General features: G+C 41.8%; 2 protein-coding genes across 2 annotated transcripts; both read right to left on the reverse strand.

Annotated features, from left to right (window-relative positions):
* Positions 1 to 2,603: 2,603 nt before the first annotated feature.
* faim2b (Fas apoptotic inhibitory molecule 2b) lies at positions 2,604 to 7,560 on the reverse strand. Its single transcript, XM_040028863.1, has 12 exons — positions 7,287 to 7,560; positions 6,808 to 6,856; positions 6,475 to 6,542; positions 6,310 to 6,374; positions 6,140 to 6,193; positions 5,977 to 6,027; positions 4,808 to 4,847; positions 4,665 to 4,702; positions 4,496 to 4,583; positions 4,313 to 4,408; positions 4,055 to 4,108; positions 2,604 to 3,941 (listed from the first exon to the last, which is right to left on the reverse strand). The coding sequence occupies exons 1-12, from the start codon at positions 7,299 to 7,301 to the stop codon at positions 3,792 to 3,794; spliced, it is 768 nt and encodes a 255-aa protein (XP_039884797.1). The 5' UTR covers positions 7,302 to 7,560; the 3' UTR covers positions 2,604 to 3,791.
* Positions 7,561 to 13,923: 6,363 nt separating this feature from the next.
* Positions 13,924 to 24,956, reverse strand: LOC120731718 (nuclear receptor subfamily 1 group D member 1-like). The gene is made up of 8 exons (XM_040028864.1): positions 24,240 to 24,956; positions 18,334 to 18,645; positions 18,136 to 18,224; positions 17,874 to 18,018; positions 15,904 to 16,469; positions 15,625 to 15,810; positions 15,321 to 15,531; positions 13,924 to 15,219 (listed from the first exon to the last, which is right to left on the reverse strand). Exons 1-8 carry the CDS (start codon positions 24,256 to 24,258, stop codon positions 15,023 to 15,025), a joined length of 1,725 nt encoding a protein of 574 aa, XP_039884798.1. The 5' UTR covers positions 24,259 to 24,956; the 3' UTR covers positions 13,924 to 15,022.
* Positions 24,957 to 25,530: the final 574 nt, after the last annotated feature.

Consider the following 25,530-nt stretch of genomic DNA (forward strand, 5'->3'; position numbering starts at 1 on the left):
CTGCAAAAACTCTTTCTAGCTAAGCCTTAATGTTTTTCCTCTGGACGAACTGCCCGGTTTCACATAGATTTGACATGAGTTTGTATATACTGTGGAAATGGCAGCAGGGTTGTTTGAACTTTGAGTCAGTTGAGTTAGACGTAGGGTTACCAGGAGCTTTTCTTCCTGTTCTTTAACCATTCATGTTTGAATCCAGTGAAAAGACGAACGAGATAACATCTTCCCCAAGGCTTACATTGTTTTTTTGCAATTTTTCTGTTGTACATTTCTGCAACCAAAGATGTTTTAGCCACCCACCGTTGTCTCCAATCTCCCAAGATGCTCGTATGTTTTGTGTAATGGTATAAAATGCCTTTTATTGACTCTAAGAAAGAGAAAGATGGCAATAAGAGTGTTAACGTACACTCAATATTCCAAATTATGACTACAGTTTGAGGACTTTTTCAGCTCTGTCTTAGAAAGTGTTTTTGAAAAGAACAAATCCAGCTGCTTAACCCTCGTTCCCCTTAGCTTACATAATGAGTGCAGGACAGCATGCGAGCAGACTTTACCGAACTCAGCTACAGCCCGACCGATATATCGCCTGCCGATATTATTAGCTGATTGCCGATATGTCGGTGTCAACATTTATAATGCCCGCTAAGCGAAGATGAGACGAGAGAAACACCTTTCCACCATGTTATGTGTTGACACTGCATGGTTTGTCCACCAGAGGGCACATGTTTGGAATTCTGCAAAACGACAACCGGCTGATCCGAGCAGCATAAACAAGTAATCCACAACTCGTGATAAGAAAACATTATTTTTAGATAGCATTGTCATATTGTCTTAGTAAGGACACAAAAACAAATCTACAAACCAAAAAATTTATGTTGAAAGAAAAAAAAAAGTATCAGCCGATATTTGAATCACCAGCTATCGGTACTAGTATCGGTCTTAGAATCCTATATCGGTCGGGCTCTTGACTCAATGGACATTAAGAAAAACGGAGCACAGATTTTACGATTGGTGCAAACACGAACATTTTCAGACACAAGCAGATTTTGTAAATAGCCTGTCTTTCCTTGCACTTCTTTCACCGTTTTTTTCCCTTTCTTCTTGTGTGTTTTTGTGATTTTTAATTTTTTATTATGAATTATAACCTGTCCAGAAAACACAGTGACTTGCAAGTTTTCAGATTCAGCGCACCATGAAGGAAAATGTTCTGAGAAATGCTATTCCATATATTAGCCATCACTTTTAATACAAAACAAGATTTTGAAACTATGAAATGACCACTTGTTACAATGCAGTGTTTATTTATTTTTTTTAAAGCAGAGATGATAGGACAGGAAACTAAAGGAACTGGCCTTTTAAATGACATAACAAATGTAGGAATACTAAGACTACATGGAAAGTACACAATATTTGAAATAAAATAAAAAATACTCATTGCACTTGCATTTTTAGTCCGCATAGATTTGTAAATGCTATTTGTATCCATCCTAATGTCAATTTGACGGCTTATTTCATAGTTTCAAAACATTTTGCTGCTAAAACAGGATTTCCAAACAGCTGGTTTAATAACGTCACATCTGGATTTTCAAAATGTTTCATTTTATTTCAGTTTGGTTAATACCAGTGTCGCATTTTTTTTTTCTTTTTAAACAATTGAGTCATACTGTTGTGTAATACTACAGTTTACTATATGTTGCAGTAGTGAGCAGTTTAACTAAATAAATATTCGATCATTTTAGCAAGAAATGCTGTCTTAAAGTAACATTTTTGATCCACAAACACAGCTCTACACTGTATAAACTGTATTGTGTGGATCACAAGCTTTTTGAAAATTCAGATTGGCGCATTTCACTATCTGTTTGTGAATAGTTTTCTTATTTATACAAGAACTCATTTTGTACAGTTTTGTTAGAGGAAAGAGGTTTTGATATTTGGTTATTTTGCAAATGCCATTTGGCTACTTTTGTCTTCCTGTGCCAGAGTTGCTAAATTGTCTGTAACTTGTGTTTTTGTTTTTCTTTTGTTGTTGTTGTTGTTTGTTTTTTAATTGATTGAGATTTTACTTCTTTCTTGGTTTTCTCTTTGAATTTGAATATGTCAGTTTTCTTTTTTAATAAAAGTCTTGTTTCAATGTTTTTGTGAGTGATTTATTATTGGCTGTTTAATTTTTGCTAAATTAGGGGTGTATATTACATATTATGGATGCCTGATCTTGCAGTATCATTAGTCTTATTTTCTTAATCTTTAAATTGAATTAGTTTTTGCAGGAAGCTAAAGTCCACCTGCTTAAATAAGTACTTAACCAATAACATGGCAACAACTCAGTGCATTTAGGAACGTGGATATGGTCGAGTCAACCTCCTGATGTTTTGACACATGGAAAAGAAAGTTGATTTAATAGGATAGCAATTTCCATTTCCATCTCTTTATGAGCAGTGTGCCAATCTTGATGGCTGATCCAAGAGGGTTAGTGCAGTATGCCACGAAGCACAGATCATCTCAAATGACAATAAGTTCACTGTACTCAGATGGCCTGAATAGTCACCACATCACTCAGTCCAAGTGACTTCTTCAGGCTCAGCTGCCTGCAGGTTTCCCTAACCTTTACACAATGACTGAAACTAGCACCACTGATGAAAAATGGGCTGTAAGGTCAGTTTCTTGATCATTAATATGCATGTTATGACCATTGAGGAACAACCACTGATCAGAGACCATTGATGCCAGTATGAACTAAAATCTCTGAGGAATGTTTCCTCCACCTTGTTGACTCTATGCCATTAGTTTGGTGTATCTAATACTGGTCAGTGTACACACAACTCCAAACCCCACAAGGATGGTGTAGTTTGCTCTGGAGAAACATACAATACAAAGAAATGTTATTATTGTTTAATTCTGTAACATTAAAATGAACAATTTTGATAGGTTTCATGTGTTACTTTAATTACATTGCCACTTACAAGTCCATAGCCCGTGTTCTTTGCAAAGAAATGTCTAATGTTTTTTATTCATTACACACAGTTTCCAGCGTTCCCATTAATAACTTATTAATCTAAAACTATTTTCTATAACAGCTGAAAGGCCACGGTAAATTCTCAACACCAGTGTAAACAGATCTCTAACAGCCAAATGTACTCTCTTACTCTGACTTACTCTAAATACATTTTCCCTTTGTGGTTTTGCTGTTTGCTTTCTTTACATCTTAAAGTCTGTTGACTCATACAGTAGCTGCTGCCTCCAAAATACCAATGCCCAGTCTGAGCTTACACACATACAGTACATACTGATAATACACCAAACCTATCATATATAATGAAATGAATAAAAATAAAAACAAGTATAAAAGTGCATCTACATATTGGATGTGAAACAAATGATTAAAATAAACTCAACCCCATTATTGGCTCAAGGCTGAATAAACAGAGTGATGCATCCAACTCTGTTTGTACTTGCTTTTATCCACTTAAGAGTCCAAAATGGCATTCAAAACACACACACACACACACACTTATAGATTCCCAAGGTAACACCTAGCAGTAGTTGGACGGTGTAGTCTATGGGATTTCAAGATGGGATTTCAGGGTCTCCATTGATAAGAAGATTATGAACTGAAGAGACTTGAAGGTTAAACAAAGGTTAGATTGATAACACATCACTTAAAGAAAGAGCAAACAGGTTGCTGCAATGAGCCTTGAAGTCATGTCGTTCTGTCGAGAGGTAAATCCAAGTCAAGTGTTCAAATAGTTCAGCTGATAAACATCTTTAGTATGCAGGAGAAACGTGTAAAACAGGCTTCACTCCCGGCCTTCTCCCGTGAGCTGTAACAGGAAGCTGAAGAGGTAGATAATGTCCAGGTAGAGGCTGAGCGTGGCAAAGATGTATTCCTCTGGACTGATGGCGTAGCGCTTGTTTCCTAAGAGCATCTGAGTGTCGAACGCCAAGAACTGTGGCAGAGAAAGGCACAAATGGAGAAAACAAGCAGAGCAGGTGAGCACGAGGTAATCATTTGAAAACTTAGCTGGAAACTAAGACGGGGGGTAGGCTGCGTGATTCTCACCAGAGTAAAGAGGATGGCTCCTATTACAGCATAGGTGGCATGTAACCAAGGTACCTGTGAGATAAAATGCATTACAAAACACTTTTAAGAAGGCTAGCAGGGATGCTAATTTAAGCAAGACACAGTGCAAGATTATCTGAGGCTAATCCTTCTTCCATTAATGCAGTACCTGATGCATTAACCCAACTACTTTTGTTTAACTCATTAATTGCAGCTAATTTGGTTTCCTTCTAGAAGGATGTACGTGTTTAAACTCACGTATCCAAAAGGGACGACAACGGAGATGGCGATGGCACAGATGAGCATGACCATACACAAAGAAAACAGGACTCCCTGACAAGAGGTGACATCAATCTGCAAGAGAAGAAGAAGATGTGTTTTTTATTGGGTTTTTTTTTTTGTTCAAAGCAGTTTGAAGTTCTAGTTTGAAGCAGTTCGCACCTTGCTCTGGAAGCTGAAGATGGTGACAGAAAGACACACCAGAGCTGTGATTCCCAGGCACAGCACCACCGACTTGGTGTTGTAAAAGCTGGAGGAAGCACAAACATATACATTTTCTCTTTCAGCTTGAAAAGACACGGATGGTTCTTACATCCGCAGGTGTATTTACCTTGACAGAAATCCCATCATGAAGGCCATGCTCAGAGTCTGTAGGGAAAAGTTGATAAAAATAGCTTAGAGGCTGAGGCTGAGAGGCTGAGTGACGGCTTTATTATTGTATAAGGTTTGTATTTTACACTGCATGTTACTCACAAAGAGAACTAAAAGAATTATATTCCAAGGAAACTGCCTCCTGTTATGACAGAAAAGACAGTAGATTTGTTATTTATGCACACAGAGACACATTTTATAGAGTTTTTGCAAAAGAGCATCTTTTCAGTTGTTTCTTGAATTTTTAATAATAGTAATAACTTTATTTATAAAGCGTTTTCAAACAAAGTGCTGTACAACTAAAGGGATAAATAAAATAAAAGTGATACATAGCAATACAGGTAAGAGACACAATACAAGTTAAAAACAATAAAAATGTAAAAACTAAAAGCCATAGAATTAAGACATATAGGATAAGGTGAACAAATGTGTCTTCAACAACCACAGAGCATGCCTGCCGAATATCTTGAGGGAGGTTGTTCCACAGAAACGGGGCACGAAAAGAAAAAGCACGCTCTCCAATTGTCTTTTTTCTGGCTCTAGGAACCTTTAGAAGGCCAGAGTCCTGAGATCGGAGAGCACGAGATGGAACATAAAGATGTAAAAGTTCGGAGAGGTATGAAGGTGCCAATCCGTTTAAAGCCTTGTAGGTGAGCAGCAGGACCTTAAAATCTGCTCGAACCTGACAAGGTAGCCAATGCAGAGATCTCAGAACAGGGGTAATGTGCTCAAATTTCCCAGTTCCTGTTAAAATGCGAGCAGCTGCATTTTGCACCATCTGTAGACCTCTAAAACTTTTCTTTGGTAGGCCAGAAAGAGCATTGCAATAATCAATAGGGGAAGACACAAATGCATGGACAAGAACCTCTGCAGTGTCGCTTGACAAAACTTGTCTGATTCTGGCGATGTTCCTCAAATAATAAAAGGCGATCTTTGTTATCTCTTTTACATGAGATTCAAAGGAGAGCACCATGTCGAACCACACACCCAAGTTTTTTACCTTGTTCCTGCAATTTATGGCACTGTCATCAATTTTCAAGATGAAATTTTGGGACAAGTGCTGAAATTTGTGTGGCCCAATGACCATCAACTCTGTCTTATCCGTATTTAGGAGCAAGAAATTATCCGATAACCAGCCCTTAATTGCACATAAACAACATTCTAGTTTAGAGACTTCAGCACAATTTCCAATGGTTAAAGGAACATGAAGCTGCAGGTCATCAGCGTAACAATGACATTTTGTGCTGTTGATTTCTACAAAGACGGTTTACCTCAGGTCTCCACAGCAGGACAGTGCAATGTAGGTGGCAAAAAACATGAGACTAAAAGAAAAAAGGATCAGAGACAATTTCAAAATGTACATGAAATTTATGTGAGTGTAATATGAGTTTTCATCTGTGTTGTTTTCGTTTTTGTTTTGTTTTTTTTACTTACTAGGATGCCGAGTACAAGCCAGGATGAGTCTGAATAAAAAACCTCACTGGTTCACTGAAATCAAAACAGCAACCAAAAAGAAAGTAAACTGGTGCCTCATAGAATAAAGTAGAAAAAGCTTTATTAGAAAATGACAGTAAAGTTGAGCAAATAAATACAGACGTACTTACCAAAATGTGAAGAGACCAACAACGCCCACGGTCACAAACAGCTGAACCATGAGAATGGCGTAGACCTGCAGGTGGACAAACGCTGCGTCAGAGCGATGTGGCATTTCCTTTTATTAATTTATGTTTTCATGGGGTTTTGTTTGGGGTTTATTTTGCTTCCAGTACCTTCCTGATGAAAGTCCGCCGGATGGTCTTATCATCCCAGGCGAACTGGGCCTCCATCTCAGCATAGCCTGAAAAAAGGGTGGAGGCGTTTCAAAGCTGAACTTCATGACATCACATTATAGCATTGCTCTGATTACCTACATCATTTTTAATAACTAAGTGCAGTGTCACGAAAAGATTATTATTTGCATTTAAAATGAAGCTAAACAAAAACTAACATTATTTTTCATTCACATTGTTTCACTTGTTACCACGCAGCTTTGACTACTACAGGTCTAAACTAGAGGAGAGCCAGTGTTCGCATATCTGTAACCAGCAGGATACTTTACTCACCTGCTGTTGCCTCTTGATAGCTGGGAGGCTCATTGTCATTGCTCACCTGCTGGTACGCAATCATAATTAGTATATGAATGAACAATAACTGCGTTTACAGCCACAGTACAGTGTTAGACACATGTGCCAGCTATTCTAAAGCTATTGCTTTATATGCACATTTAAATAAAAAACAAAATAGTACAGGAGATACTTTTCATTGCAGATCTGACTATAAAAGCCCCCACGTTTGATTAACTCAAAGGATCATATACATAAACTGTATGTATGTATGTTCATAGACATACTGTTAAACTGTTTCTCTGATCTTGTTGGATTTTGATCGAGTTTGTAAGCTTTTTTAGAGCATACCTCTAAAAAAATATGAATAATTCTAACAATCTTTCACAATAACACGTCTCATATGTAAACAAATCTGTCACTTTAATGAAGGCATTTTGTTACAGCTTTATTTTAAATCAGGAAAGATGAAAACATACCTTTCCCTTTTTCATGTTTTTTCCCTTTTTTCGCCTTTATGGTTCTGATGAAGGAACACTCTTCTGAAATCCTTGGTGAAATGGGTTTGTTTGTTTATTTAATGATGTGAAGCTGTTAAATCCCAAATATGTACAGTGCCTAGGCTTCTTCTTTCGTTCGATGTCGCTTCTGTGGCTCCAAAAGCTGTTGTGAGTGGGGGGGAAAAAAAGGTTGTTTGCGCAGTAGTTGTTGCTCTGATTTTGTCTGCAGTGTGCGGATTACACTGGAGCTTTATAGGCTGCCATGTAGTTAATCTCCCTCTAACCCTGATCCCACACCACCCCTGTCCCAGCCCTAAAGAGGTCGTTCTAGCAACGTCCAGGTAGGCCCAAAACACTCAGATCCCACCAGAGTGTGCCACTGCTGTTGCTTAACAGGGGGGGGGGGGGGACACAATTGTTCTGAGCAGTATTCAGGGTCAATTACTCATAATTGTGCAAAGCAAGCAGAGGGATTTACATGTCTGAGCTACAGATGATATTACATTATTATTTTAATCCATTTTGAGGTATAAAAAATACAAAGAGAACAGTGCAGCAATGTTGATATGACAGAAAAAATGTATTCTTAAAAAACACATATTTACAGATTTATTGGAAAATTCAGATATATTATACCCATCAAAAACTACCAATCAATTAATGTGGGTCCATCAGTCTGGTGACATCTTTGTCTGCGTGGGTGTAAAAGTACAGTAGGGTACAGTTGGAAGTAGCTTTTCTTTCTTTGCTTATTTTTAGCAAACAGGTTGAGGTAAACAAATGACATCATGTTTTTATGTAAGACACTGCTTTAGTAACAGACACACATCACTAATTAGCATGGAGTTAAGAACATTATGGAGAATACACTGAGATTTACCGGCAAGTGATCACCTCTAATCTGCTTTTACTCAGATGTATTGTACTGTTCCCCTCTTTAATAAGCACAGTTGTGTGGGTAATCATTTATACTTTATTAAAATGTTTATATTGATATTCAATATTTTCTCAAATGCACAACTGGAAGTTTGTTTCCAGCCACAAACTAAACATCGTCAGTCAGTAGGATGAGATTACTTTGTCTCCCATAAGGAGGAAATCATGCAGGATCTAGAAAATGTTGCAACAACAAGTCCCTGAATGTGTACACTTTAAATAAATACAGATATTTATAAAAAATAAATAGATAAATATTAAAATTTAAAAAACTGTTACCTCAAAGCCTCTCTACAATACTTTGAACTGCTCTTGTCTAATCTCTGGCGAGATTTTATAACGTGCTTCCAAGAACTGGTTTTCTCTCGTGCTCTGCTCTAGAGTAGGTGTCTGCTTTGTGTAGGTGTCATTCTGCCTGTAAACACAATAGCTCAGAAAGTTTTGAATGAATTCTGAGAACACTTTGTCGGGTGTAGAGGGGGTCATTTTGACAATGCATTAAAATCTGTCTTACACCAACGTTGCCAAGGTCAACTTAATGATTTATTGGTTGAAAATTGACAAAAAGCCTCATAGCTTAGAAAGTACCATTCTTAGAAGTGGGTTGTCAACATATAGAAAGTGCTATTTAAAGATTTAAGATATCATGTCACATTTGACCTCTGACCTCTCCTTCAAGATCAATAAGGAGCCAGACAAAATTAACCCTAGTAAATATAACATGCACTTTTTCAATGGTGATGTCATTTTTAAAAATTATCCAAACCAGTCTGACCCTGTGTGGAAAAAGTAATTTCTCCCTAAACGTAATATCTGTTTGTTATTAAGACATGTGGCAGTAAGAACTCTTCTTTACAGAACTGTTTTATTTCAGCAACATTAAATCTTTTTCAAGCATGAACGAAGTGTTCAAGGTCTTACCAAAGCATTTCTATCAGGTTTGAGTCGGGCCTTTGACCAGGCCGCTTCTGTTCTGTTCATCTTGACAGAGAACAGAAAGCAGAAAACATCTAAAGAAGAGCTTTAAATGTTGTCCAAGAAGCCCACGGGATTATTCCTGAAGACTACCTATTTTAGAAAGCTTGTCTAAGAGACTTCAGGCTGTGTGAATAAATTGTGAATAAAAACAGACCTAAAATATTGACTTTCAAGCTCATTACTACTTTGCTAACTCTGTTTTTGTCTTATATACTAAATGTCCATGCATTTCTGCATTTGTTTCAATATATGACAGCATCACCTTCCCATTTTCTTAGCAAAAGTAGTTAGGGGTAAATGAAGACCTATGCAAAGCAGTGTGTCATGTCACATTAAGGTAAAACTTGTTTTGTCAGGACATGTGTTATTCAGTTTCAGATTACGCATCTGTTTTATTGGACTCCCCCCAGACTCTTGAGACTTGCGCCAAGGCCTACTGCAAACTGTTGGAGACGCAAGTTTAAACAAAGAAATTGAATTCATGTTTATGGTCATGTGATAAGGTGAGTTCTGGGGAAAGATTTATAAAATTCTGATTGTTTGTTTTGGGCGATGAGTCAAACTGGACAGGTGATGGCAAACACATGCAGGCTGGTGGGCTGCTCTGCTGCTGCGTGGACAAAGTCGGTCTGTTGTCTCCACCCTAGAGGAAAGCGGACCATCTTGTCTGGAGTCTGGAGGTTGATTGCCCCTCTGGGGGTGTAGGTGCCGGCACCAGGGAGTATAGTGTGTGTATGGGGAGCGTGAGTGTGTCTTCATGTTCGGAAAGTGTGAGCGTGAGGGTGAGAATGCATGTTTGTGTCTGTGTCTATGTGTCAGGTCAGGTCTCTACCTCTGCCTCTCTCAGAACATCTCAGACCCCCCCACCAGTACATTGGTGGTACTCAGTGTCTGGGGCTGAGTTCTCAGGTGTGTACTGGCTCACTGCGGCAGCTGCTCGGTGGAGCCTGGCCCTCCTGACTCTGTCGGACACATGCTGGGGGGTTGCCACAGGTCTTGGGTCCCTGGGCCCGGAGCTCGGTCTGCTCTGGCGCAGCCAGCTGTGTGGTGAGCCTGCGGGCCAGTCACCACGGCCCCCTTGGGCTTCTACAGTGTGGCTGCTGGGTGATCCCTCTCCAGGGGCTCTCCTCTCGTCTTCTCTGGTTGGGGTCCACAATTGTCACTGTGGTGGTCCTCCTGGGGCTCTTGTGCTCTGGGGGGCCTCTGAATGTCTGTGGCCCTGGTTCCCCCCACACACAATCAGACACTTAAATGAAGAAACCTTGAACACAAGCGCATTGACACTAACAGGTGTGCACAAAGGTGTACAAACAGGTACTCAGACACGCACTATCTTCTGTTAGTAGTACTGTGTGCTGTTCAGTAACATTTATTGTTTGCTGTTACTTATTCATATGTTGCTTGTTAACATGGTTTCTCTGCTGTGTTTTTGTTGTTTTGTTTCTGCTTCTTCCTTCAGCAGGTGTTGAAGCAGATGTTCTCTCTCCCTCCCTCTCCTTTACTATTTTTCTCTCCCTGTCCTTCTGCGAACTTTCTCCCCAACTTCTCTTTCTTTACTATTTTTCCTTTCAATCACTCAGTCTTGCCCGTTGTGATTGTAATAACTCATAAAATCCTAATAAAGTTCTGATAAAAAATGACTATGAAGGAGACCATCCATGCATTCATTATAGCAAATGGTCCACTTGAGAAAGTAAATCTGTTTGGCATTTTTTTTGGCCGTCAGACAATAATTCTGATTGCTACATTAGCAGGCAGGAACAACAACAAAAATAAAACAAAGAAAAAAATGAAAAGAAAAGAAGTTTGATTCAGTCTAGTATTATGAGAGCAAGGCAGATTCTTCTAGGCAGTTTGTAAGTGAAAGGGAGTGGCATCAGTCCGAAGGTGGGCCTGTGAGATGGGTAGCTGGAGCATTTGAAAACATATAATAATAGAAAGGTTGGAGGTACACTATATGCTATATATTAAGAGTGATGGAGCTTGTTTGACAGCAGCCAAGGATGATTGATGGTGATGAATTTGTTTCATATTTTTTTGCATTGTAATGTCATAAATGTTTGGGGAAAAAATCATGATAATAAAACTGTTCTGATTTTGCTATTCCCTAAAGCAGAGCACAATAACACAATGCTAAAAGAAAAGAGAGAGACAGAGAGATGGTCGTTTACAAAGACACAACAGAGGACAGTCTGTCGGCCGCTTGGGGGCAACAATCCCAGATTCACTCCATACTAATTCTAACGTCAAAGTTTCCTGTGACCACTAGATGGCGTAAGAAGCCAAGAGAAATATGTCCCATGTGGCGGCCAGACCTGCATCACTGACAAAGTAAATACCAGACTTTTACAAGTTTTCTGTTTTTATTCCCCAGAGAAAAGTCAACCAGAAAGAGAGAGGGGTAAGACAGTATGTTCCGTTTGTTTCAAATCGTGATGTGAGAGGATGTAGTCTAGTCTAGGCTCAACCTAAACCTCCAGACTTCTAATGTTGTTGGCCTTGCATGATTTGCTATTACTGAAACAACTGGGAACATTTAAAAGGAAATCTCGGCTGTGATTACTGCTTGCAGAGATGTTTGTAAATTGAAATTGACAGTAAGGAAGTAAAACGAAAATACGGTTTTCCTGCAGGGTGTACTAAGTATGATTAGGAAGCACCGATTTTATCAGCAGACTAAAGTCATCATTTTGTGAAGTTGTAGGTGGAAGGGTTTCTGTGGGCCCTTTAATTCTGTTACATAATAACAAAGTGAAAAAGGAAAGGAAAACAACAGCCCACTTTCAATTTGATTAATCTGCCTGGTAAAAATGAAAGTATGATGGAGGAGCACTTTCAGCCTTCGGGAGAAGATTATGTGACCAAAACCTTGCAGATGATTTACCAAAGGTAAAACTTTAACTGTCCCCCCCCCCTAAACTGTTGTTTCTAGGGCAGTCATTTTGCTTTGCCTATGGGTAATCTGGTGGCTATGGCTTATTGTGGCTATAGTGCTAGCTATGGCTGTGAACACGCTGGTTATTCTTATATAAAGCAGTTACATTAGCCTAATGAGAATCATCCTGAGCTATCCCCAGTGTCCAGCGTTATAACAGACTGACCTCCAGAGGTCTGGAGATCAGCTAGGCCACTTCTTATCCTTCATCTTCTTCTTTTGAGACTTTGTTGCCTTGGCTGTAACTGTAAAGACTCATCATGACCCATGTTCAATGTTCTGGCTGAAGGAGGGAAGTTCTTGTCCAAGATTTTAAAGTCTATTGACTCCATAATGCAGTGAAGTCATCCTGTACCCTTAGCAGAAAAACAGTCCCAAAGCATAATGTTTCCACCTTCATGCTTGACTGTGGGGATGGTGTTGAGCTTGATTTTGGTTTCATCTGACCGCTATATTTTCTTAAGACGGATCTGTACTTCATTGAGGGGACCTGGCGGACGCTGCAGGATTTGAATGCATTAAAATGTAGTGTTACAAATGGTATTCTTGGCGACTGTAGTCCCAACTGCTTTCCGATTTTTAATAAGGTCCTCGTTCCTCCTTTGGGCTGATGCACCACTTTTCTCTTGATCATCCTCACCCCAGATCTTGAATGGAGTTTCAGACTGAGGGGGATTGAAGGGCGAATTTATATTTCTTCCATTTCCAAATAACCACAACAACAGTTGTCACCTTCTCACCAAGCTTTTTGGTGATGGTCTTGCAGCCCATTCAGTATTTTTGTACGATTATCATATGACAGATGTGTTACAACTTGTAACACATCTAGTGGGAGGCTAAAACGTGCTCCTGCCGTTACTGTGCTGTCCAGTAGGCGGCAGGCGTAGACCAACATGATTTATGGGCATGACTGGAACAAAGCACCCCTAGGGACTATAGGCTCTCCTCATTGCAGACTTCCAGTATTTCTTTCTGATGGATCAATGACAGTAAAAGTGCAGGTGCGTTCGTAGATAAATAGATGTCAGCTTCTGGTTCGTACTCATTTTTCATTTTTTGGCACCGAGGAAAATGTGTACTATTGCTAATTTTTTTCACCTAATGTGGAACTACTGTTGGATCCGTGACTGCTATATTCTTATAAGCAGTCACAGCTTCTTTAGTATGTTTGTTTCAAAAATACACGAGTCAGTCAAAAGCCTGTCAGACCTAGAAATATAATTGAAGCTGTGCTATTGTGATGCATGATTCTGGGTGTGACGCACTGTCTAAATCATTTCCTTTTAAAACAAGCAATGCCAGTGACTGAGCACATTATAGAGCCTTATTAAAGGCAGAGCTGCAGTTTATGGAACATTGCTCCTAAATGTTTATATCAATATGATTTCTCCTCGTGTCTGGTAACAAGACTTTACTCATGAAGAGCATTTTGATCCAACTGCCTTGTTAGTCCTACATTTGCATTCATCCTTCACCAGAATCCAGTTTATCTCTTTCAGTTTGCTTATCATCTCGTCTCTGCAAAAGGTCGCTGTGTTCTCTCAGCAAAGAACAACACCTAGTATTCCCATAAGTCTTTGGAATTACATTCACTTGTTATCACACACACTCAAAAATCAAGTGGTGTTTCTTGTTATTATAAAAGCCCCCAGTGGCTCTCAGACCTGAAGCACGATTGGCTCATTGCATCTGTTGCTAGGCTACGGCTGTATGGTATGTCTTGGCATCGCATTAAGGAGGAAAATGAAAAGAGATGAGAACAAGGAGAAGATGCTATATAACATTATTTAATAATGGTAATCTATGGCGTAACCATAAAACATTTACAAAATATTCACAGGCCGATGCTGTCCGTTGACAATACATTTATTTCAACGCTATATATTCAAATAAAAAGTTTATACTCGGAGCACATCGTTCAGACGCTGCGTCCTGTAGAGAAATCAATCATGTGTGACATCATACAATAATCTCCATACTAATTTCATTTACATATCCAAGAATCTGCAAACAAACGCCGGTACAAACCGAGAATAACGGCCCTGTACAAAATTTACAACAGAACATCTTATCATATAAGCCATCAGACATGGTCTAAAATGACCAATAATTTCTCCCTGATCACCGCGTACAAATACAATGCACCTCAGTCTCATTTTCGTAAAAATGGTATACATCTCTCAATCACAAATGGGTGATTTTTTTCTATAAAGATTCCTCACATGATAACATGATGTGAAAATAGCTTATGTCATTTCAACAGGGCAAACACAAACTGTGTTAAACATTTCTATTGCTATATATATATATATATATATATTTATTGATTTCAGAGGTTTCTCAATGTATGAAAAGTGCCTTTACATTTGTGGCAGGAATTTACAGTAAGAGATCATTATTGGTGAATGTCTGTCCTTTTTTTTTTTTCTTCAGGGCAAAAAAGTATGTGCTTCCTTTCCGTTAGCTTTGTGAGATAACAAAAAAAAAGTCTGGTGAGGATCAACGGGCTCGCCCTTCTTTTTTTGGTCTTTACATCAAAAACAAACTCCAAGAGGGAGAAGCGACGGTGGTTTGATTTTGTCTTGAAAAACTCAAGGAAGAACTCTACAGTTTTAACAGTTTTCTAGCAGTCCAATTGGAAGCAACTGGAGCACAGATCGGTTTATGTTCATCAGCTTCCACCACCGTCTGCTCTGCCTGCGTTCTTCACTCATATTTCCCCGGCTCTCTTGGAACATCAGACCTGGGAGATCTCTCAAAATTGCCGTCCATCATGCAGCGGCCAGTGTAGGGAAAGTAGCAAGCCAGGCCTGCATATGGAGTAAGGCGGTTCCCAAAGGCAGTTACCCCATTAAGCTGTCTGAACTCAAGGGTCTATGCGGAAAGCTAAAAGCTTGTCAGAGTGTTGGTTATTCAGGGTGCGCAGGTCCGGCAGACGAAGCAGCAACTTTGGGAAGAGCGTGCTGTCGTCTGGGCGGCGACTGGTGATGAGTGAACGCAGAGCTTTTATTAGATTCTCCTGCAATTGCTCTACTGCGCCAACCTCCACTATACCAGAGCGATCTAAAAAAAGAAAAAAGGAGCAAACAAAGTAGCATTAGACATAAGAAATGTGTTTGTGTGAGAAGTATGAGCTTGTATGCACATAGCTGCATGACTCTTACCAGCAGATACGAGCACGACAGCCATAAAAAGTGCCATCTCATCTGGTTCCAGACCCAAAGATCCTAGCTTCTCACTGAAATCAAACATGGAATCCAATAATGAGCCCATACCAAGGGCTCTCAAGGATGCCAGTGAGTATGTCTGTCCGTTGAGGAAGGTCACCGTCCTCTCTTTGGGGTCAAACAGTGAGCAGAACCTCACCATAAGAACCTGTCAGCAAAACAAGAGCAGTTCAGCATCGAGGGAAAAAGAAACGTAAAAAGAAAAGCCCCGAAGACACAAATCGTATTCAAAGAGGCATACCTGGAAAGTACCAGATTTGAGCAGCATGACCTGATCATGCTGGCTGAGAGTCTGGAAGCCTGGGATGCTCTTTGCAAACTCCACCACTTCTTTAACAGCAGGGGTGAAGCACTGGGAGAAAGACTCCCACACCTCCTGACTGGAGCGACTGGCCGGAGCCACTGGACATGAATTAAGTGGGCATGCCTGCAGAAGACAGAGAAAGAGAAGCATTATGGGCATTTTATTGACTGGAATTTAAAAAGGCTTTCATAGAGTCAAAAGGAGAGGGAGACTCACCAGAACCTTGGCTCCTCCGTTCAGCTTCCAGGGACACTGGTTTTGGTTTGAGGACTCTCTGGCTGGGAAACTGTTCTGATTGGCTGCGTAGCCCTGAGACGACATGTTACCGCTGACAGGACACTGGTTCTGATTGGAGGAGAACGTGTACTTGGCGTTGTCGACGTTTGCGTTGGTGGTGCCTTCGCTGCCTGTAGGTGGGACGGGGAAGTTTGGGGGGACGTGGTAGTTAGCTGTCAGGTTCGCCTGCTCCACCTGAACTGCGTGCTGCGTCTGGGCAGTCGCGTGCAACAGGGCAGGCTCCTGCGCCGCGCTGTTCTGGAAAGAGGAAGCGCCAAGGTTGCCGTTGCCAGCAGCCATCTTGAGTGGTTTCTCGTTACCGTGGTAAGACTGCATTATGGAGCCGGCTCCTTCACTCGTCTGGTTCTGTGGACTGCACGGAGCGTCGGGAGGAGGTGACACCTCCATTTCCATGGAAGCCGATTCATTGAGACTGTTCATGTAGCTCTGCATCTCATCCAAAAGCCTCTGCTTCTCCCGCTTGGGAATACGCCCAAAACGCACAGCTGAGGACAAAAGCAGACAGAAACGAGCATCTCTGTTAGCATCTTACAGCACTGACACTTGTATGCGTAAAATGTTCACATTCAAACAAATATCCTACATGTGGCTCTCAAACTCTAATCTAGATGTATTACTAATCCCAAGATCTCTCATCTGTCTCTGACTATTCTTTCTCCATCACAGCTGTTACACCATACTACAGACCCAGAAGCCTCCATCTTTTCATCCTCCTCTTCAGCCTTTACATTCCTCCCTTCCCCCCACCTCGATGCCCTACCTCCACTGACAGTCCTATTTATAGTACACTGTATGCTACACCACCTCCTCCTCCCCCACGAGTCTTTCTCTTTCTGCCTTTCTGCTGTCAGTGAAGCGCAGGCTCTCTCTTTTTTTCCTCTAGAAGTAGGTCACTGGGTCAATACCACCAAATGTGGTGTCATTAGCAGAGTGACACAGTGGGTGATGAGTGGAAAGGTCAGAGGTACGGAAAGGCAGGTGAGAGAGCCGAAAAGACAAAGGGTCAAAGGCGGCTGATCAAAAATCAATTTCATGCTGGCGAGTCACAGACATCAGCCGAAAACCAGAAAGTGGATGGAGCTACCTTTCCCATGAACGTTATGTTGTTATTATCGTATTTTTCATTTACGGTGTTTTGTGTGCTTATTCACAAAATATAAATGTTTCAAATCTGATGAATTAGCAGTTGATTTCTCGCTTCTGGCTTTTTTGGGGGGGGTCAGCTAAAAATGTTTGCACCAGAAAGAAAAAAAAACGTGATTTATTATCACCTAGTTTAGCCATCTTCCCCTGGAGATTTAACTCCTGAAGGTGAAAATAACACACAAAAGCTGATTACCTGCAATCATATGTTTAATATTCAAATTGAAGCAGTGTATGTTTTTGTGATTAACTGGACAGAATAACATTACATCTCAAATGATTTGAAATGCCCAAATCAGAGGGTACGTGAAAGAGGGTACGTGACTGCGAACGGGAAGGGTAATCAACAACTTTGTGCCCCAGTTTCCTAAAATAAACTAGTATTTTTCACAGTTTCTACATGACTGATGACTACTGGGACTCTCCAGCTCCTCTTGCCATTAATCAGAGAGCAGCGCAAGGAGAAAGGGAGGCAGAGGAGGACAAAGACAAGAGGAGGAAATAGTGGAAAGGAGATAAGTAGAAAATGCAACTTTTTGATGAGGAGTAAGGCAAGTGGCTTTGACAGTGGGATTATGCCTTTGTTGTAAGCTGTGACAGAAATGAATTTGGACTTTGTTTTCGCATCTTGTACAAAGCGGATTAAAACGATTCACTGTTTAAGCCAGTGTAAAATACTGGTGGGAATAAATCCATCAGAATTTACTTATGTCTAAATATCTTCATGCAATGACATGATCTCTCACCATCTCTGGACATGCCCACGGAGAGACACTTCTTGAAGCGACAGTGCTGGCACCGGTTACGGTTCATGCGCATGATGAGACAGTTTTCATTCTTCACACACATCTTGTAGTGGATATTCTGCTGAATGCTGCGCCTGAAGAAACCCTGTGGAAGGAGGGTAGGAAGAATAGAGGCTGTGAAGGGTGTCTTTTGTGTCATTGTGTTTTTTGTACACAATGAAAAGGAAAGACGTGGCATAATATAACCTTTCTTTGGTCTCACCTTGCAGCCCTCGCAGGCATGCACGCCATAATGGAACCCAGATGCGATGTCCCCGCACACCTTACACAGAAGCACCATACCTCCGGTTTCTGTGAAAGAGGAAGTCACAACGGTTGTCAGGTGAAGAAACACAATGAAAAACTGCTGATGGCCAAGGAAGGAGGAGAACAGGGAGGAGGATGGCGAGCAGGTACTTACTGGTGAATGTGCCAGTGAAGCCACAAGGCCTTTTGGCAACGGTGGGATGGTTGTAGGTCGGTGATGACACCGTCGTAATTTGCGCAGCTGGAGCACTGTTAACTTCGGGAAACTGAAAGACCATTTTCGGGGAAGGTGTTCCTCCCCCTGGCTCCCCTCTTTGCTTCAAGGCTCCGATCTCCTGAAAGGAGACACCCTCCGGGGATGAAGGCTGCGAGTGGGAGGAGGGCGACTGGGTCTGGTATCCACTTGACGGGCTGCCAGGACTCGGACTGGCACTTCCAGACGAGCCAGCGTACAAGATAACACCACCTGAAAGAGCACAGAGGGTCCAAAACTCAGTGCACAGGCACAAACTAGTAGAGAGTTGAAGTGTTGAGCAATCATCTGCTTTCATCTGAGCTTACTTGGCAGACTTTTGCAAACACAGACACAAAACCCTGACCTTGTTGGGACAACAGAAATTTGATCCGATGAACAATTTAGAAAAGAGAAGAAAAAAAAAGAAAGAAAGAAAAGTGACAGCTTGAGGAACAACAACTCTGACCTGGATATTTTTGTGCAGTCTTTTCAGTTTTTAATCTGATAAGAATGAGATAAGGGAAAAAATGCCCAAGTCCTGCCGAATCATACCTTCAAGTAACCTGCTTGACAATGCTTTTACTGATGAGTGATGGAAAAATAGGAGAGGTAGTAACTGAAATAGAAACAGCATGCAATCTAGTTAAAGATCTACATCTCTCAACTGTCACAAACTATCATAAACTAATAAAATAGCCTATGATATATCACATCTCACACACCAAACCTTCTGGAATAGGGAACACCATTAAATACATCATATCATATCATATTATGACAGTAAGTCACTGTATGTTCACAATGAGAGCCACAGAGAGTTCACAAACAGGCCTTTGTTTATGGATATCAGATCAAGTTGGAAATGCCCTATTACCTCTAAACACAACACCCAAACCCCTCCGTCACCACCACCACCCCCGCCCTTTCCTTTGCAGACAGTGTTCCTCCCCGCAAGATGAAAGACTGCCCCTCACGTGCAGGCTGAGCCAGCCAGCTCCCTGCATGCTTGCTTTCAGAACTGAGTCCTTTCTACGCTCCCTCCGCCTTTCCCCCCTCCCTTTTTCTCTTATCCTCCTCCCTTCCTCCCTCCCCTTTCCGGCTCCGGGCTTGCAGACCCATCTATCCGCCAGCCACCTGACCAGGAGCTCACATGGACTCTTGACACAGTTCCCGCCTGGCTCACAAGGCTCTTTGCGCAGTCCCGTGTAGACAACAACAGCAGCAGTGCCATAACAAGCGCTAGGGCAGATCACGTTTGGAGTGGAGAAGGCTTTTAATGCTGTGGCTAGAGATACGGAGGAGAGCAAGCGGGGAACGGAACAAGTTAATGAATTCCACTGAGTCACTAGAAACTGCGCAGAGGGCAACAGTCACGTTGTTGCCGGTCACTGTTTTCACACTTTAACACAATTTCAAAGGCTGACATTGTGCTTTTTGTGTGTGTGTGTGTTCAGATGAATCAGGCTAGAGGGAGGAAAAACCCACCAAGCAATCTTCCCTACCTTTAAAGCTACCATAATTGTTTTAATTTATGGTAATATAAGTGAGTGATTATCTCTTCAAATAATTTAAAGAATTTATGGATTTAGGCTTACTTTGGTACACCCCCCCTGTATTTAGCTCACAGTTTGAACCACTTGTTCATTTTTTATCAGATCACTGTGTCAAGTATCCGAGAAGACCTGCCAACTGTAACATTTCCTGCACGCACAATTCTTCACCCAGAAACTGCATCAGATATTCTCACATTATGATTGCGATCATACCTTGTGGGTCAGTATCAAGCTACTTGTAATGTATCGGGTCTGTGAATATACCACCCAACAGGTTAATGTAGTCAAAGTCAAAAATGCCTGCTCTGTGTGTGGCAGTATTATCCAAAGGGGTGTAAATATAATTAGAATGTCTGCTCTGTAATTCTGTGCACATTTCCTCTCAAGGACCTGGAATCATTTGAGAAAAGTGTGCCCTGTCTCTTTTGCTTTCTCTTCTTGAGAAAACACGTGCTGGATTGCTGTTTAGCTCTAAGTGCCTCCTTAATTCCACCGCTTACACGTGTCAACACTGACTGCTCCAACAGGGTATGCGTGTATGTGTGTGTGGACGTGTGTGGGGTGGCAGCTCTGGGCAGGCGGTTACTTCCCTGCGCACACAAATGTTGCTTGTTAGGTTTTTCTGCATGATGTGTGAGAGAGGTAGTTTTCTGGGCATGTGGCTCACCTGCGGAGGGCAGGGTGACACGCTGCAGACACACTGGCTCTTCCACACCCACTTTCTACGCTCAGAAGTCACAACCCCGCCCCGCTCGTCGAGTAGAAAAACATTCCATATTCTGAACGCTTGTAACGATTTCCTGGAATATGGCTTGACTGGGCTACGGAATGAGCTCCGGGAATGTCACCCCCGCTGTCCTCAGGCACAGGTTACAACATGTGACTTGCGGATATACATAGAGCCACAAGAACTACGGAATAAACAATACAACCGCCTCCTTTTTTTTTTTCTTTCTTTTTTTTTGCCAGTCCTCTCTGACTTCCCATCTCGTGTGTTCCCTCCCCCTGGGCATGCACGGACGCCCGTAGAAAATGTGGAAATCATGCTCCATCTGCAACTTGACTGTCCTCTGTCATGTGAACGTTTACCTCTGTGCATGGGCAGTAAGCCTCCCTCCACGTGCAACTACTGGCTTCGTGTCATATGCTCATTTATGAAGCGTTTGTCATGGAGGATAGTTCTTAGAAGGAACAGCGGGCAGTTTTTTTTCACATTAGAAGCACTTGAGAAGATTTTTTTAAATTAACATAATGGAAGAGGCTGACCCAATTTGAACTTTGTTTAAGGAGTTCTCAAGTTCAAAGGATTACATGTAGATCCTCGGGGCTGAGCAATGCAAATGTAGCCTAGAAAAAAGCATTTATTCTCAGGAGTGACATCTTTTTAATCTAACACAATGAATCTGGTTTCATTTTCCTGCTAGTGCCCAATATATGCATTCATCTGTTTAAACATGTTGCATTTTTTTGTAAGTTGGTCAATAATCACGCTTTGAGATTAAGGAGAAGAAAACTCCATGAAGACTACAGGGTTCATGAGAGCTGGTCATGAACAGCTGCAGTGTTTCTCTGCATTCATTCTCATCACAGAGTCATACCATTAACCTTTCTTATTGCAGATTCTTACTGCTACTGATTAGCTTAGTCATTCAACTACTGCACCCACAATCTTTCTGGTACTTTTTCAGTTGAAAGGAGTGAGGTTGAACACGTCACGGCACCCTGAAGCAGGTTGATACCATGACATTATATCCCAATTACACGATGAACCCTTATTAAAGTACTCATCTTCCATTTGACTGCTGTGAAACTGAATATGGGCAGCATGGTGGTGCCATGGTTGCCTCACAGCAAGAAGGCCCTGGGTTTGAATCCACCGGCCAGCTGTGGCCTTTCTATGTGGAGTTTGCATTTTCACCTCTTGCCTGCTTGGGTTCTCACATGTGCTGCAGCTCCCTCCCACCATGCAAAGACATGTACGTTAGGTTAACTGGAGAGTCTAGGTTTACTGATTTTGTGAGCATGAATGGTTATCTGTCTCTGAGTGTTAGAATTGCTATAGAATGGCAACCTGTGCAGGCTGTACCCCACCTCTCACCTCCCTCCGTGTGACAGGTGGGATAGGCTCCAACCCAACCATGACCCTGAATTGGATAAGCGGAAGAAAATGGATGGATGGACTGAAAATCATCCAGAAAGGTTGACTAGGTACTATTGATAGAGACAGCTTTAAAATAAATATCCATAGAATATTGAAACAATGTGAAAGGAAGTCAGAACAGGTTTTATTGTGTCATCTGATTTTACTGTAACCCTTAGAAATAAATAACCTTTCACATGCTTTGGCCTTTCTATTGCAGAAAGGGTTTATGTGCTGTTATTACCAACAACATGCCATCAAAGCACCAATCTAAACAATTTTATTTATTCTGAATGAAAAGAAAAACAATCAACAGTCCATGTTGAAGTGACCTTTTTATCATTTCATTGACAACATTGTGAAGGTTAGCCTTAGTTCATGTGACAACTGCTCAGTGCCCCTATGATAATGACTTCAGTCTGGTATTTATCATGTTATTTTGTTCCATTACACCGCCCAAACAGAAATACCAGAGTGTAATTGAAACGGCTTGGCCTTGTCACCCAAAAAACTAGTTGATGCTGGCAAATGTAGGTTAATATGTTCTTTCACATCCCACGTCCTGTGATAGGCTACCCCCCAAAAAAGGACGCTCCTTTTAATTACTAATGAACATTTCAAATCAGCTATAGTAACTAATATGAGACAGAAGGCTGGTTAAACCCCTCTGACCCACTGACCAATCTACCAACGAATAAAGAGGAATCCCCGTGTGAGCTGAGCGCGCGCACAGTGCGCGCGACAGAGAGGAACAACCGTGAGAGCAGCAGTGTACTTGGAATCATGCGCGGCACGTGGATACTGAGGCTGTGTACACGTGCTGTCAGCTCGAGGCGGGGTGGCTGCGTATTAAAAATCAGGTGCATGATTCGCAACATCACGAACGGTTTTTTTTATGTGTTGTTTTTTACCCAGGGTGCACGGCCATGGCCACAGTCGACCAAAGACCTATGCCCGTGATGTTTAGATTTAAATTATATCGTGAGATCTAGGTGCAGCGTGAAGTTGCTGTAATGGTTTAAAGCGTTATATCAATAGAGCGTCACTGCTTTATTGATTTTTATCTATCTGTTCGCCTATAACAATGGCGCTCTCAGCCAGTGAGCCACGGAGTAAATAGGAGGCGGTTTAACTCTTATCGATTTCATGAGTCAGATATGATCTGTTCATTCATCATCGGCTCTCGCTACATTTAGATCGTGATTCAGGGGCTGGCAGAACTACATGTTTACTCCAAGCGCGGCTCTTGGAGCCAGTGTGGAAGGAGAATTTGGCACATATTTCATGTTTGTGGAGCAGTGGGCGTGACTCCTCCCTGACATCGCCTCCTCACTTGTGTTTGGGGGAAAGTGCCACGATTGTGACCAGCAAACTTCTAATGAATCACATGTTTGTTAGTTGACAACCTCCCATTGGATGAAAACATCCAGAAGTGGTTTTGGGAGCAAGAACTTCAAGAGCCAAAAAAACGCGGACGCAACGCGGGTGGGTCAGCACGTTATTGTTCCTTATCTGTCTGCAGATAAGCCTCTAATGGTGGGGCGACCAAACGTGGGGAAGGCTGTGGGATGACAACGTGCCCGGTCAGAGGGCGTTCAGGGTCGCGCTTCACGTGAGTTTGTTTACATGCAGAGAATCGGAAGTCCGCCGCAAAGACTGGAGGAGAGGACTTCCCTCTCCGAGCTCAGCTCACTCACTCAAAATCCTCAGACTTGCGCAGCCCAGAAGCACCTGGCAACACGCCAGAGATTGCACAGCTGAATTACAGTCATAGGCAAGAGTACAGTGCACAGAAACTCCAACTGCCTATAGCTTAAATAGTTTTCTGGATATCACACATTCATATAGAAGGAGCATAAGATGCAATTAAACTGGATACAAATCCCAAAGCATCAGACATGTCCAATAACTGCAGTGATCTGACATGACTCAAACAGACAATTAAAAAAAATAAAAATTATAATAATTAAATGGCAGTAAAACTTTATATATTACTTAAATATTAGCAATATTTGATCTAATGCAGCTCACTGGCACCTGTGCTCACCTGCACCATTACCCTCAAAGTAAACCTGACAGCGCTGCTTGCCAGCAGCTTTCAGCACCGACCACACAATTTAAAGCTTACTTACCACCTGGACTGTTTTCCATGTTTCCCAGTCGATCGGTGTTGTTCGTTTGTTCCGTATTACAGTAGGCGTTTACTGCTGAACTGACTGCCACTTCTTGTCACCGAGGAGTTTTGTTGATACAGGTGAAAGAGTCATGAACTGCCAGGGCATGTAGAGTGTATCCCAAAGCTCAGACCAAAAGCAGCGTGCACAGGGCATTGGGGTTCCTGAGAAAACCCGGCCAGCCCAAAAAAAGAAGAAGAAATAACAAAAGTAATAAAGAAACTATTTAAAAGCAATTCAGATCAGGTCTCTTATTGATCCCGATGTTCTCTCGAGGTGAGCAGACGCACGGGGAAGCTCGACTCTCTGTCTGCACACTGTGATGTCAGACGGATCTCTGTGTAAAAGGGTGTTCTCTGAATTACAGTGGTCCCAACGCGTTCAGCTGCTTGCCATGTACAGTCACCATGAAAACATGATCACAGTGGAAGTAGTTTAAACACTCCCACACTCATCAATAAGCAACACGCGTCCGAAAATAACCAGCACGTTTTCAGGTGCTTGAGAAATGTGACCATTTTTTTCTTCCCTCCCTGCTCTCCTTTTGTGTGTCCCTCCTGTTTGTTGGTGTGCATCAGGGATGTCTCTCTCTCTCTCTCTCTCTTTTCTCTTCCTCCCTCTCTGTGTCACGCTCTCTGACAACATTTCACCCCCACTCCTCCCTCCACACCCCCCACTCTTCTTTACTCTTTCTCACTTTCTCATTGGCCGAGAGCCCCGCGTGGAGACGGCACATCGGGCTCGTTCGACACTGGAATGCTGGTTAAAGCTCTGCAGCATGTGCGCGTTGCATGTGAGCTCGCGCTGCCCTACTGACACACATTTTATGCTAATGAGCTGCCTGGGCTCGGCGATAAGAGGGTGAAGCGAGGGAGAGACTGCGAAAGAGGAGAAGAGGTCTCACTCGGGCATCGTCTTCAGACCTCAGGATGAGACTCAAATTTGTTTTCGCCGAGGTTGCCGCACACACAAGGATTTGGTTCCGGGATTTGGTGGTGCAGTGTAGAAAATTAAGATGTCACTGTGTAATTCTTTGAGAATTAAACGGATTCTCAGTCTTGAAATTATGATACAGTTATATTTAGCCACTAATACTTACAAGAAGATCCACTAAAACAAGGGTGTAACTTAAAGTATTTTACAGGAAAGAAGTATTTATACTGTACGCAGTGTTACGTAGTATGGAATTTTCAGGTATTTTACAAGAAGCCAGTATATATATTGCAAGTTTAAGTAGTGCACAAGTAAT

The sequence above is a fragment of the Simochromis diagramma genome, unplaced genomic scaffold, assembly GCF_900408965.1.
Source record: "Simochromis diagramma unplaced genomic scaffold, fSimDia1.1 OVJJ01000483.1, whole genome shotgun sequence".
Classification (NCBI taxonomy): domain Eukaryota; kingdom Metazoa; phylum Chordata; class Actinopteri; order Cichliformes; family Cichlidae; genus Simochromis; species Simochromis diagramma.